Source organism: Acanthochromis polyacanthus, chromosome 14 (assembly GCF_021347895.1).
Source record: "Acanthochromis polyacanthus isolate Apoly-LR-REF ecotype Palm Island chromosome 14, KAUST_Apoly_ChrSc, whole genome shotgun sequence".
Taxonomy (NCBI): Eukaryota; Metazoa; Chordata; class Actinopteri; family Pomacentridae; genus Acanthochromis; species Acanthochromis polyacanthus.
In genome coordinates, this window is record NC_067126.1 from 5,798,587 (window position 1) to 5,813,794 (window position 15,208).

At 38.3% G+C, this 15,208-nt stretch overlaps 2 protein-coding genes across 3 annotated transcripts in view; one reads left to right on the plus strand and one right to left on the minus strand.

Annotated features, from left to right (window-relative positions):
• Positions 1–15,208, plus strand: part of wars2 (tryptophanyl tRNA synthetase 2, mitochondrial) — a 76,192-nt gene that overhangs the window by 24,450 nt on the left and 36,534 nt on the right. The window contains exon 2 of one of the 2 annotated variants that reach the window (XM_051959135.1): positions 13,315–13,414. The exons of the other annotated variant lie outside the window; for it this stretch is intronic. Coding sequence (XP_051815095.1) covers positions 13,391–13,414 — 24 coding nt within the window. The 5' untranslated portion in view covers positions 13,315–13,390. The remainder of the gene's footprint in view (positions 1–13,314; positions 13,415–15,208) is intronic. 2 annotated transcript variants of the gene reach the window in all.
• Positions 4,453–6,224, minus strand: LOC110945626 (tripartite motif-containing protein 16-like). The gene has a single exon (XM_022187214.2). It carries the CDS (start codon positions 6,189–6,191, stop codon positions 4,488–4,490), a length of 1,704 nt encoding a protein of 567 aa, XP_022042906.2. The 5' UTR covers positions 6,192–6,224; the 3' UTR covers positions 4,453–4,487.

Here is a 15,208-nt window from a genome sequence, read left to right on the forward strand (position 1 = left end):
AAAAAAAAAATTGAAACAGGAGTAATTAAATCTGGACACTATGTGGGACTGACTGACAACAATGTTTCCAAAATGACTTAAAATTCTCTGAAACTTTTCCAAAGCGACTCAGATTTTATTTTATTTTTTCAAAATGGTTAAAGAATTGTTGCAAATCACTTAAAATCTGACGATAATGACTTGAAATGTTTCCAAAGTGATTCAAAATTCACCATCATGATTTAAAACTTTTCCAAAATGACTCAGAATTCTCCAAATTTGGTAAAGTACAAACAAGAGTGATTAAATCTGGACGTTCTGCTCTGTTTATGTGGGATCCTCTGACAAAAATGTCTCCAATGACTTCAAACAAGACAAAACGACTTAGAATTCTCTTGAATTCTCAAAAACTCAAAAGTTACTCAGATTTTTTTCAAAATGGTTAAAGAATCAGCCAAATTGACTGACAACTTGATAAAAAATAACTTGAAATGTTTCCAAAATGATGAAAGATTCTCTGCTAAAATTCTGTAAAACAGAAACTGTCACACCCCCTCCCGCTCCGGTGTTCTGGCTCGTCAAGCCAACGACGAGCAGCTGTGCGTCCTGCACAGCCGCCGCGAATCTCAATCAGCAGCTGATAAAAGCCTGGCTCTGCCACAACTCAGACGCTGAAACATTGCCTCATGCTTCATGCCGGATTCTTGCCGTTCACCGCCATACACTCATCACTACCAGGACTCAGCCTTCTTTGGATTACACTGTCTCTGTCTTCGCTGACAGAGCCGGTAGTGATTATTCAAACTGACTTAAAATTTGAAAAAAAAAAAGTCATCAAAAATTTCCAAAATGACTTACAAATAGCTTCTAAATGGTTAGAAAATCATTCAAAATGACTCAAAATGTTCCTAAAGTGACTCAGAATTCTCCAAATTTGGAAAATGCACAAATAGATGTGATACTGCATGTCCACTATTCTTCTCTGAAAGAGCTTTTAGCATCTTTTAATAATGCAGTGAAGGAGGCCAGAGCTGCTTGTGTCTAATAACCAGCGTAATCCTAAAGTGTTATTTGAGACTATTGGTAGTATTGTTACCCCAGTATCACCTACTGTACCAATATTCTCTGATGAGGAATGTAAGAATTTTCTTTCTTTTTTCTTGAGCAAGATTAATGACATTACAGCGCTCGATTTAGACGGTTGCCAGGTCACCATTTGCGATATTTTTAGTTGCAAATGGGGACCTGGCGACTGTCGAAACCGAGTGCTCAATCGAGCTGAACCGCCTATCATGTTTTCTTCATGGAGGCAGCCACTTTGTATGATGTCATCAACCTGCCATGATTCCCGGCGCTCGCGGCGACCTGGCTACCGCCTAAATCGAGCGCTGCATTAGATCAAATATTGTCCCCTCTCCTGCCCCCTCTGGTTGTTGCTTCTCTTGGCGGTCTCTCCTGGAGAGTTTTTCTCCGATAATCCTGCAACAACTTTCTAACTTGGTTAACCGTATGAAAACTACCTTTTGCTCTCTTGATGTCCGACCAACATCTTTGTTTAAAGATGTTTTTGGATCAATTGATCCTGCGGTGCTCTCTATAATTAACACCTCTTTGTTAAGTGGTTGTGTCCCTGCTAATTTCAAATATGCTGTTATTCAGCCTCTACTCAAGAAATCAAATCTAGACTCTTCTCTACTTCAAAACTACAGGCCCATCTCCAAGCTGCCTTTTGTTGCAAAAATCCTGGAGAAAGTGGTTGCAAACCATCTTACAACTGTTCTAGATTAGCACTGTATTTTTGATAAGTTTCAGTCAGGTTTTCGAAGGCTGTATTCTACAGAAACTGCCCTTCTTAGAGTCTCTAATGACCTCCTGATGTGCAGTGACGCAGGAGATTGTTCAGTGGAGGTGCTGTTGGATCTCAGCTCAGCATTTGATACAGTGGACCACGGTATACTGATAGAGAGACTTGGTCAGTGGGTGGGTGTGACGGGGACAGCCCTGCGGTGGTTCTCCTCCTACCTTTCTGACAGGAGCTGTGCTGTTTCTGTTGGTAATTTCGCCTCCTCACCTGAACCTCTCCGCTGTGGTGTGCCCCAAGGTTCAGTCCTTGGTCCAGTTCTATTTGCCTTGTATTTGCTTCCTTTTGGGCAAATAATAAATCAGTTTAAAGGTATTTTTTATCATTGCTATGCTGATGATATTCAGCTTTATTTTTCCTTTAAGCCCCACAACCTTGCTTCACTGTCAGTTCTAAGTGACTGTGTGACAGCGATTTTTAAAAAAAAAAAAGCAAAAAAAAACTGGATGGGTAATAACTTTTTGCAGTTAAATTCTGACAAAACTGAATTCATTATCTCTGCTCCTCCAAGTCTTGTCCCTAGAATCAAAGATGGTTTATGTTTTCATACCTCCTTGATTAAACCTTCCGTTAAAATTCTTGGTGTCACTGTGGACCAGGCTCAGGCTCTGACTCTGGATCAGCATGTGAAATTGCTGATTCGCTCTTGCTTTTTCCAGTTGAGGAACATGGCCAAACTCAGGCCCATTGTGTCTCAAGCTGAGATGGAGATGTTAATCCTTGCGTTTGTGTCTTCACGGCTGGACTACTGCAACTCGCTTTTTACCTGCCTCAGCAAAGCGTCTCTGGACCGCCTGCAAGTGGTCCAAAACGCCGCTGCCAGACTGCTGACCAGGACCCCTAAAAGGTCCCATGTCACTCCAATTTTAATTGCTCTTCACTGGCTCCCCATTAAATTTTGGATACAGTTTAAAGTCCTTGTGGTCACTTACAGAGCTCTGCATGGTCAGGCACCGGCCTACATCAGAGATCTGCTACAGCCTTATGTCACCAGCAGGTCGTTGAGGTCCTCTGATCAGGGCCTGCTGATAGTTCCTCGTTCAAGGCTGAAAAGTAAAGGAGACTGCGCGTTTGAGGTTGTGGCACCCACTCTGTGGAACTCTCTCCCACCTAAATGAAGATCAGCGGATACTGTCGATACTTTTAAAAAGCAGCTAAAGACCCATCTTTTTAGACTTGCCTTTGTGTGATTTGTTGTATGTTTATCTGTTTTCTTTTTTTTTTTTGTCAATTTCTGCTATTACTTTGTGTTTTTATGCCTTGTTGTTTTATGCTTTTGTAAAGCACCTTGTGACTTTTATGCTCTAGATAGGTGCTATATAGATATAGTTTATTATTGTTATTATTATTATTATTATTATTATTATTAAATGAGGACGCTTTCCCGTGTTTATGTGGGATCGACTCACAAAATGTTTCCAAAAGGATTTAAAGTTTCTAAGACTTTTCTACTTTCATGGTGAAGCATCAAAGCCCTTTGACTGTTGTGGAAGATTTTAATAACTTTTCATCATTAAGGCCTGATTATAAATGGACCAAATCTGAGGAGTCTTGGAGTTACATTTGTTAAAATGAGACACTTTCTGATACAACCGAAGGAACATTAACCCCTTTAATAGAGTTAACAGGAGAAAAAATGACAAAAATATCAAATATAGAATAATCATTTCAATGTATAATTAGAGCATCAATGACAGAATCCAGACTCTGTTTATTTATTGTTGTTTATTTGATTTGATTAGATCAACATGAGGATGAATCACAAGTTTGTCCACAGTTTAGAAGCAAAACTACATATATAAAAATCACCAAGTCAGATTATTAAATGACATCTGACTGCAATAAAATATCATAAGTGTTGACCAGAAAATCCACAATAAAATAGAAATCCAACACATTCTGTACAAATATCCCTGTGAAAGAGAAATGAATGCACATTTGAATAAAAAGCTGGTTTTTCCTTCACCTCAGCTGGTTCCTTAAATGCATCACTAACATGAGATTGAAGAAACATGAATTCAAATCAGATTCAGAAGGACGTTAAAAGTCATTCACTGTTACATTTTCATTCAAACTCTTAAGCTGCAAAATAGTTTCTGAGAAGGTAAAATGTGAAAACAGGGAAATATTTATAATAAAATGTAAAGAATAAAATGTGAATTTAGTGATTTCATGTGTCAAAACTGATGCAGATGTTTAAATGTTTCTTCTGTAGAAACCGTGTCACCCAGAAAAAACAACAAGTTATTCATCAACAATAATCTCAGCTCAGTCAACAGAAATGATGAAACTATTGATTACAGGACTTCAGTTAAAGATTATTTCATGATGATTATTTTCTCAGTCAATCATTTTGAGTGTAAAATACCAGAAAATACTAAAACAAACATTTGAATCCTCCACAGTTCAACAGTTCAACAGTTTGAATCCAAAGCCCACAAAACATTCAGTTTCTGTCAGATATGAAAAATAAAATTAAGAAAAGTTTCAGAAGCTGAAAGCAGATTTAAAAATGACTGAAACATTTAAGAATCAATCAGTTCTGTCGTCATGTGACTAATTAATGCTGCAACTACAGAAGTAAACCTTAGATGATGAACTTACATCAGGGCTGAACATGAACCGACCCTCAGACACTGGAGTTACTCTATTTGAGTTTTAAGAATTCTGCAGTGGTTCCAGTACAGACAAAAACAACTCGATCGCCTGAAAGCCAAACTCCAGCATGTATGGGTTCAGTGAATGTGGTCTGGACTCTGTGGAGGAGAGTCATGGTTTCAGAGACGCTGTAGAAAGACAGAATACCTGCACTGTGATCCAGATAGACTCCGATTCTGGAGGACCGCGGACCAGAGACAGGAGTTTTAGTGTTGTTGTACCAAAATGTATAACTGATGGCATTACAACGTAAAGACCAAGATTTATCACTTCGTCCAAATCCACACTGATCTGAGCTTCCTTTTCTGCAGATACTCTTGTATGCCACCGCTGCAGAAACTCCTCCTCTCCACTCCACCTCCCAGTAACAACGTCCAGTCAGACTCTCTTTACTCAGGACCTGATGACATCCAGTGAATCTGTCTGGATGATCAGGATAACGTTCAGGTTGAAACATGAATGAAACTTTTCTGTTCCCCTCAGATAATTCCAGCCAACTGTTTGCTGTGTTTGGATCCAGAGTGATTTCTCTTGAATATTTTAAGAACTCATCTCTGGTCTTTGGTTGTGGTTTTGGTTCTGGTTGTGGCAGTAGAACATCCACTTCAGTGATTGCCAGTGAGATGTTTGTCCACGTGTCCCTCAGAATGTCCTGTAGATGATCTCTGAGCTCTTTCACAGCTGCTGTCACGTCCTGAAAGTGTCTCAGAGGACGGATGATGACGTTGGATGAGGGTTTGGACTCAGTGAGTGCTGACACTGAGGGGTAGTTGTGGAGGAAGTGGCTGTGATCTGGTGTATCTGAGAGCTGCTTCAGTTCAGCGTCTTTCCTCTCCAGATTCCTGATCTCCTGCTCCAGCTTCTCCTGAAGCTCTTTGACTCGACTCTCTTCCGTCTTCTGCTGGGATCTGATCTGCTGCTCCATATCTCGGCCTCTTTTCTGGATGAGACGGATCACGTGGGTGAACATCTCCTCACTGTCCTCCACTGTTTTATCAGCAGAGACTTTGATGTCCTTCATCTCCTGTTGGAGCAGCTTCACGACTTTCTGTCTATCCTGGATTCTCTGCTGGATGTTCAGTCGACTCACCTCCAGCTCCTTCTGCTTCTTCTTCCTTTCTGCTGCTGCTGAGACGGTTTCATGTCTTTTATGTTCATACATTGTGCAGAGAGAACAGATCAACTGCTGATCAGTGAGACAGAAAATCTCCATCATCTTACCATGATGGGAGCAGATGTTCTCCTGGAGGTTCTTGGAGGGCTCCACCAGCTGGTGTTTCTTTAATGGAGGTGAATCATAGTGAGGCTGGAGGTGAATTTCACAATAAGAGGCCAAACAGACCAGACAGGACCTGACAGCCTTCATCTTCCTCCCAGTGCAGACGTCACAGGACACATCTTCAGGTCCAGCATAGCAGAGATCAGCAGCAGCAGCTTGGAGTCTGGTCTTCTTCAGATCCTCCACTAACTCTGCTAGCATGACGTTTTTCTGCAGGACAGGCCTCAGTGTGAAAATCTTCCTGCACTGAGGGCAGTTGTAGAGTCTGGTACCATCCTCTCTATCCCAGTGTGTTTTAATACAGTCCATGCAGTAGCTGTGTCCACAGGTAGTAGTCACCGGATCCTTCAGGAGATCCAGACAGATGGAACAAGAGAGTTTCTCTGAATCCGTCTGATTTCTTTGCTGCGCCATTTGTCCTGTCGCTCACACAGACTGTTTGTGTTTGACTTCCTCGTACCTGAGACTAGTCTGACCTCTGATCTACAAATCACGTGTTCCTGCAGTGAATGATTCCTGTCAGCTTCTTCCAGCCGTCTGCAGAGTTCAGATCTGAAGGGGAGGAACCAGGAAAGGTGTGGACAGAGTAGAGCAGGAAGAAGAAGGTTTTCAGGTTGAGCTTCATTCCAGGAGGAGCAGAGAGACGCTGAATGTTGAATCTGTTTACAGCAGAGCTCATTTCTTTTTAACCCTCCTGTTGTCCTCATTTATAGACACCACAAAATATTGTTTCCTTGTCTGAAAGAAATTCAAATATTCAACAAAAAATTCCCCAAATTTCTGAAAATTTGCAAGACCTTCAGGAAGAAAATTCCAATAATTCCTTAAAAGTTTCCCTTAAATGTTTTTTTTAATAAAATCTGCCAAATTTGGCAAGAAAATTCTTGTAAATATTTTTTTTTAAAATGAGTAAAAATGTTCCAAAAAAATCCTAAAAATATCTCAACTGATTCTAGATATATCAGTAAAACTTCTAATATTTTCTTTAAGAACATTCACATAAAAATCTGCCAAAATCAAACAAAATTTGCTGGATTTTTGTTGATTTTTTTTGTGAATGTTCTTAAGAAATATTTTTAGCATTTCTTTTTTTAAACCAAAAATGTTCAAAGATTTCCCAAAAATGTTGAAAACGTGGACATCAAAAGTTTCACTGTTAAATTTTTTTTTTTTCACATTTCAAAACTTTTAACTGTGTCATTTTGACCCACAGGACGACATGAGGGTTAGAAAACGTACTCAGATTTCCTCAGTCATAAAATATGCTTGTCAAATACGCAGTGATGAAAATATTCCACGTTCACATTGTTCAGACTTTGGTGGAGTCCCTTTTTTTAAACCAACATCGCTCCTGATCACAAGCATCTCTGTGGAGCTCGGTAGCTTCGTCTTAACGCTCTTTACCCGGTGTCCAATGGCTTCATTGTCTCTAGCGATCTTTTCCATCATTTCAGAGAGCATGTTTAGACGTCCTTCAATAATGGACTTGATCTTCTGTATTCCTTTCTCCATCTCAGAAATAAACCACTGAGGCTCGTGCTCCGGAGGTTTGCTAGCTAACTCGCCGGCAATGTTAGCACTCGGAGATGGTACTTGTCTGTTCTTTTCATCTTTATTCTCGTCGGTCTTTTTCGGTGGCATTGTTTCGTTTCCAGTGTCTCTACTTACTAAGACAGGAGTAGCACCGGGTTGACTCGGTGTAAACTTGGAAAAAGGCTAGTTTTCAGTAGTCTAGCAAGCGGAGCACGGCACCTTGCGTCTGTTCTCTATGCCTCCATAACTGGAAGTCCATATGCTAATAGTTTTTGTTAATCAACTTTTAAAACAGAAAACGCTTCGACAGAGAAGACAAAAAGAGGATAATCAGGAAAATAATATAACAGTAGAAGAGCAAAAAGTGGAGATACAGAGTTTTATAAAGATTCCTCATGTTAAATACTGAATTTTAATACAAATAAATAAAACAAACACCAGTACTCTGCTGTAAATCACTGCACTGATAAACTGGTCACTTTTGTCCCTTACTATTGCTCTATAAATTGATGTTTTAATGAAAAATAATAATAAAATAACAATGATAGTAATTGTATTTTATTTGTTTGTACCTACAAAACATTCAAGAACAGATTAGAAAACTTCAAACCTAAAAGGACAAAATGTGAGCATCAGAAGTGGATCAGACAGTAAAGTTTTAATGAAGATCTAAACTCCAGTTCTACAGTTTCATCCAAAGCCACCTACATCTGAGATTAAACTAATGTACTTTGAGTTAGGATTTCAACCAGAGACAGTTTTTTTCTTTTAGGACCCATTCTGATGCCAATTATTGGTAATCATGAAAGACCAATAACTGATATTTGGACCAGATATACATAAAATGTGATGTTTTATCAGAGAAGCTGTCATTCATAACAAGACTTCTTCATTAGTAAGAGTGACTATAACTGAAGATGTAAAACAGAAACAGGAGTGATTAAAGTAGGACGTTCTCTGTTTATGTGGGATCCACTGACAAAACTATTTTCACATTGACTTAGAATCTGTCAAAAAATGACTCAAAACATTCCAAAATGATTCAAGATTCTCAGAATGATCCAAAACTTCTCCAAAGTGACACAAAATCTTCAAAATGTTTAAAAAAAATCATTCAAAATGACTCCAAATGTTCCCAAAGTGACTCAGAATTCTGCAAATTCAAAAAAAAAAAAAAAAAAATTAGAAACAGAAGTAATTAAATCTGGACACTTTGATCTATTTATGTGGGAATGACTGACAAAAGAGTTTCAAAAATGACTTAAAATTCTCTGAAACTTTTCCAAAGCGACTCCGATTTTGTTTTATTTTTTCAAAATGGTTAAAGAATTGTTGCAGATCACTTAAAATCTGACGATAATGACTTGAAATGTTTCCAAAGTGATTCAAAATTCACCATCATGATTAAAAACTTTTCCAAAATGACTCAGAATTCTCCACATTTGGTAAAGTACAAACAAGAGTGATTAAATCTGGACGTTCTGCTCTGTTTATGTGGGATCCTCTGACAAAAAAGTCTCCAATGACTTCAAACAAGACAAAACAACTTGAAATTCTCTAGAATTCTCAAAAACTCAAAAGTTACTCAGTTTTTTTTTTCAAAGGGGTTAAAGAATCAGCCAAGTTGACTTAAAACTTGATAAAAATAACTTGAAATGTTTCCAAAATGATGAAAGATTCTCTGCTAAAATTTTGTAAAACAGAAGCAGGAGTGATTAAATCAGGACGCTCTGCTCTGTTTATGTGGATCCACTGATGAAAGTTTCTCCAAAATGACTCAAAACTTTTCCAATCCGACTCATATTTTTTTAAGGGTAAAAGAAATGATCCAAACTGACTTAAAATTTGAAAAATAAAATAGTGAAAACATTTCCAAAGTGACTTACAAAAATCTTAAATGGCAAAAAAAGTTATTCAAAATGATCCTCAAGTGACTCAGATTTCTCCAAATTTGGTAAAGTAGAAATAGACGTGATTAAATGAGGACACTTTCCTGTGTTTATGTGGAATCAACTCACAAAATGTTTCCAAAAGGATTTAAAATTTTCTAAGACTTTTCTAGTTTTATGGTGAAGCATCAAAGCTCTTTGACTGTTGTGGAAGATTTTAATAACTTTTCATCATTAAGGCCTGATTATAAACGGACCAAATCTGCAAAATAGTTTCTGAGAAGGTAAAATGTGAAAACGGAAATATTTATAATGAAATGTAAAGAATAAAATGTGAATTTAGTGATTTCATGTGTCAAACTGATGCAGATGTTTAAATGTGTCTCCTGTAAAAAAAACTGTGACTCAATGTTTCAGTGACGAGTTTTTAACTTTTGGATTATGAATTCACACAAAACACTAACACAAGTACATTCAAACTGGTTGTTCATCAACAATAACCTCAGCTGTCACAGAAAATATCCAAAAGAAATGATGAAACTATGGACTCCAGGACTTCAGTTAATGATTATTTCATGATGATTATTTTCTCTGTGAATCATTCTGAGTGTAAAATGTCATAAAACACTAAAACAAAGAAACATTTGAATCCTCCACAGCTCAACAATTCAACAGTTTGAATCCAAAACCCACAAAACATTCAGTTTTTGTCAGACATGAAAAATAAAATCAAGAAAAGTTTCAGAAGCCGAAAGCAGATTTAAAAGTGACTGAAACATTTAAGAATCAATCAGTTCTGTCCTCATGTGACTAATTAATGCTGCAACTACAGAAGTAAACCTTAGATGATGAACTTACATCAGGGCTGAACATGAACCGACCCTCAGACACTGGAGTTACTCTATTTGAGTTGAAGGAACTCTACAGTGGTTCTAGTACCCCAAAGATCAAATAGACTGTCTGAAAGCCAAACTCCAGCATGTATGGGTTCAGTGAATGTGGTCTGGACTCTGTGGAGGAGAGTCATGGTTTCAGAGATGCTGTAGAAAGACAGAATACCTGCTCTGTGATCCAGATAGACTCCAATTCTGGAGGACCGCGGACCAGAGACAGGAGTTTGGATGTTGTTGTACCGAAATGAATAACTGTTGGTGCCACAATATAAAGACCAAGATTTATCACTTCGTCCAAATCCACATTCATCTGATCTTCCTTTTCTGCAGATACTCTTGTATGCGACCGCTACAGAAACTTCTAATCCTCTCCACTCCACCTCCCAGTAAGAACGTCCAATCAGACTCTCTTTACTCAGGACCTGCCAAAAATAAGTGAATCTGTCTGGATGATCAGGATAAAAAAGGCCTAGTGTGATTAATGTCACTTTTCTGTTCCCTTCAGATAATAACAGCAGGCTGTGTACTGTGTTTGGATCCAGAGTGATTTCTCTTGAATATTTTAAGAACTCATCTCTGGTCTTTGGTTGTGACAGTAGAACATCCACTTCAGTGATTGCCAGTGAGATGTTTGTCCACGTGTCCCTCAGAATGTCCTGTAGATGATCTCTGAGCTCTTTCACAGCTGCTGTCACGTCCTCAAAGTGTTTCAGAGGACGGATGATGACGTTGGATGAGGGTTTGGACTCAGTGAGTGCTGACACTGAGGGGTAGTTGTGGAGGAAGTGGCTGTGATCTGGTGTATCTGAGAGCTGCTTCAGTTCAGCGTCTTTCCTCTTCAGATCTCTGATCTCCTCCTCCAGCTTCTCCTGAAGCTCTTTGACTCGACTCTCTTCCGTCTTCTGCTGGGATCTGATCTGCTGCTCCACATCTCGGCCTCTTTTCTGGAGGAGACGGATCATGTGGGTGAACATCTCCTCACTGTCCTCCACTGTTTTATCAGCAGAGACTTTGATGTCCTTCATCTCCTGTTGGAGCAGCTTCACGTCTTTCTGTCTGTCCTGGATTGTCTGCTGGACGTTCAGTCGACTCACCTCCAGCTCCTTCTGCTTCTTCTTCCTTTCTACTGCTGCTGAGACGGTTTCATGTCCTTTATGTTCATCCATGGTGCAGAGATAACAGATCAACTGCTGATCAGTGAGACAGAAAATATCCATCATCTTACCATGATGGGAGCAGATGTTCTCCTGGAGGTTCTTGGAGGGCTCCACCAGCTGGTGTTTCTTTAATGGAGGTGAATCATAGTGAGGCTGGAGGTGAATTTCACAATAAGAGGCCAAACAGACCAGACAGGACCTGACAGCCTTCATCTTCCTCCCAGTGCAGACGTCACAGGACACATCTTCAGGTCCAGCATAGCAGAGATCAGCAGCTTGGAGTCTGGTCTTCTTCAGATCCTCCACTAACTCTGCTAACATGGTGCTTTTCTGCAGGACAGGCCTCGGTGTGAAAATCTTCCTGCACTGAGGGCAGTTGTAGAGTCTGGTACCATCCTCTCTATCCCAGTGTGTTTTAATACAGTCCATGCAGTAGCTGTGTCCACAGGTAGTAGTCACCGGATCCTTCAGGAGATCCAGACAGATGGAACAAGAGAATTTCTCTGAATCCGTCTGATTTCTTTGCTGCGCCATTTCTCCTGTCGCTCACACAGACTGTTTCTGTTTGACTTCCTCGTACCTGAGACTAGTCTGACCTCTGATCTACAAATCACGTGTTCCTGCAGTGAATGATTCCTGTCAGCTTCTTCCAGCCGTCTGCAGAGTTCAGATCTGAAGGGAGGAACCAGGAAAGGTGTGGACAGAGTAGAGCAGGAAGAGGAGGAGGATTTTCAGGCTGAAGTTCATTCCAGGAGGAGCAGAGAGACGCTGAGTGTTGAATCTTTATACAGCAGAGCTCATTTCTATTCAACCCTCCTGTTGTCCTCATTTACCAAATAAATATAGTTTCCTTGTCTGAAAAAAATCCAAAAATTCAGCAAAAAAAATCCACAAATTTCTGAAGATTTGCAAAACTTTCAGGAAGAAAATTCAAATAATTCAAATAAAGTTTTATTTTTCAAAAGATCCTTCAAATTTGACAAGAAAATTCTTGTAAATATTTTCAAAAAATGAGTAAAAATGTTCCAAAAAATGAGTAAAAATGTCTAAAGTGATTCCATATATATCAGTAAAACTTCTAATATTTTCTTTAAGAACATTCACATAAAAATCAACCAAAATCAGTGAAATTTGCTGGATTTTTGTTTACTTTTGTGTGAATGTTCTTAAGAAACATTTTTAACATTTCTTTTTTTAAACCAAAAAATGTTCAAAGATTTCCCAAAAATCAGAAGTTTCACTGTGAAAACATATTTTTTCACATTTCAAAACTTTTAACTGTGTCATTTTGACCCTCAGGACGACATGAGGGTTAAAAAACGTACTCAGATTTCCTCAGTCATAAAATACGCTTGTCAAATACGCAGTGATGAAAATATTCCACGTTCACATTGTTCAGACTTTGGTGGAGTCGCTTTTTTAAACCAACATCGCTCCTGATCACAAGCATCTCTGTGGAGCCAAATGACACAAACACAAACATTTCTCATCTAATTTTATTTTCTGCACACAGAGAAACCATACAGATGTTTGATACAGCAGGTTAAAGTCTTCTTTTGGTCAAAATGATGTAATACTCTCAATTCCAGCTGTTAAAATGTCTTTAATAGCAGCCACACATCTGTTATATGCTAATAGTTTTTGTAAATCAACTTTTAAAACAGAAAACGCTTCGACAGAGAAGACAAAAAGAGGATAATCAGGAAAATAATATCACAGTAGAAGAGCAAGAAGTGGAGATACAGAGTTTTGTAAAGATTCCACATGTTAAATACTGAATTTTAAAACAAATAAATAAAACAAACACCAGTACTGTGCTGTAAATCACTTCACTGATAAACTGGTCACTTTTATACCATATTATGTTACTATAGCTCTATAAATTGATGTTTTAATGAAAACTAATAATAAAATAACAATGATTGTAATTGTATTTTATTTGTTTGTACCTACAAAACATTCAAGAACAGATTAGAAAACTTCAAACCTAAAAGGACAAAATGTGAGCATCAGAAGTGGATCAGACAGTAAAGTTTTAATGAGGATCTGAACTCCACTTCTACAGTTTCATCCAAAGCCACCTACATCTCTGCTATGCTGGACCTGAAGATGTGTCCTGTGACGTCTGCACTGGGAGGAAGATGAAGGCTGTCAGGTCCTGTCTGGTCTGTTTGGCCTCTTATTGTGAAATTCACACAGACTTTGTGTTTGACTTCCTCGTACCTGAGACTAGTCTGACCTCTGATCTACAAATCATGTGTTCCTGCAGTAAACGGGTTCCTGTCAGCTTCTTCAGCCGTCATCAGAGTTCAGATCTGAAGGGAGGAACCAGGAAAGGTGTGGACAGAGTAGAGCAGGAAGAGTTGCAGAGAGACACTGAGTGTTGAATCTTTTTACAGCAGAGCTCATTTCAGCAATGAAAATATTCCATGTTCACATTATTTAGACTTTGGCTGATTCGCTTTTTTAAACCAACATTACTTCTGATCACAACTGACAAATTTAAAGCTTTATAAGCCAGATGGCCAATTTTTATTTCACTGTTATTTATTATGAAAACAAGCATAAAATGAGTCGTTTCTCGTATAATCAGAGGTAAATTCTAAATTCTGTCTTTTGATTTTAACAATCAGGAATATTTTAAAGATTACTGACGTTGAATCTGATGTTTTTTTTAACAGACTCAGGAGCTATAAGATATCTTCCTACTTTGACTTTCTTAATTCTTTAAAAAACGAAACACAAAATCAGTCCTGATCACGACACATAAATATTCATTTTCAGGATTGTACCATTTTAACTGCAGTTTGTCACCGTCGGTTTATTTTTAAATAAAAATAAAAATTATTATTATTATTTTGTGCAGCATCAGATTCAATGAAAAAAAAATCACTTGAGACCTTAAAGAACTCACATGTTGACTTGTAACTCATTAATCAACCTGAGGTTAACACATTTTTATGGCTACAGGTGAACTTTGGTTTGGAAGTTAAATATTTTCAGATCAGAGTCATTCCTGGATCTCTGCTGATGATGTGTGATGATTTTATGTTCAGTTTTTACTGCCAGAAATCGTGATTATTACGTCGTGTTTATGGCTTTTGTGATGAGCCATCCAGCTGAACGCAAGAATCCAGTCAAAGCAGTGTTTCTTCTGCAAATACACAGATTAAGAAGATGTATTTTTCATGTTTTTAGGTTCAGCAGTCCCTCTGTGTGTGGTGGTCTTGTTTCTTCTTGATCCCATTTTAACCGTTTTATGCAGAGAATAGTAGCGGTGCTGCAGCAGGAAGTTCTTGTATTCAGAGCAGCTGCATCCAGTTTGACAGTAGGAAGCTTTTTTTCTTTTTTAAGCTTCTACAGCGACTGTCAGCTTCGGTGTCAGCTGCTCACAATCAAAGAGGAAAGAGCAGATGAAAGCCAGCAAGGCTACGCAGATCCCCGGGGAAAGGCATTCTGGGAAATGGAGGAAATCATGGAGGGAACTAAAACGAGGCTCCGCGTAGAAACACTTTACAGCCTGCCATCGTGAGAATTAAACATCAGACACTGATTATACCCGAATCTCCTGAGTTAGAGTTTACAAACCTGTGAGTTTATTGGGATTATTTGGATTTTTTATGGATTCTTTTTTTCACCATAAAGAAAGAAATCAAAACAGCTGCCATTGTTTTCCAATGTTTTTATCAGAAAAAAATGCAAAAAGGACACCTTTAAGCTGACACATGACTGAAATAAAATAACTGAGCTAAAATTCAAAATGATCAAATGACACCATTTATTGAAGTCAGAAATGGTAAAAATACAAAGAATTGTTGGATGTTACGACGATCCTCAAACATTTTATTGGCAAAAATGAACTAAACCAAGTGTAAAATTGTCATATTTCATTCTAATAACTTTATTCTACATGCCTCATTTAAAATTAAGTGTTAATAAGATAAACTAAGGCTAGAATG

Excerpts from the sequence above, each read along its gene's own strand:
- LOC110945626 (XM_022187214.2), bottom strand. The coding sequence starts at position 6,191 with ATGGCGCAGCAAAGAAATCAGACGGATTCAGAGAAACTCTCTTGTTCC.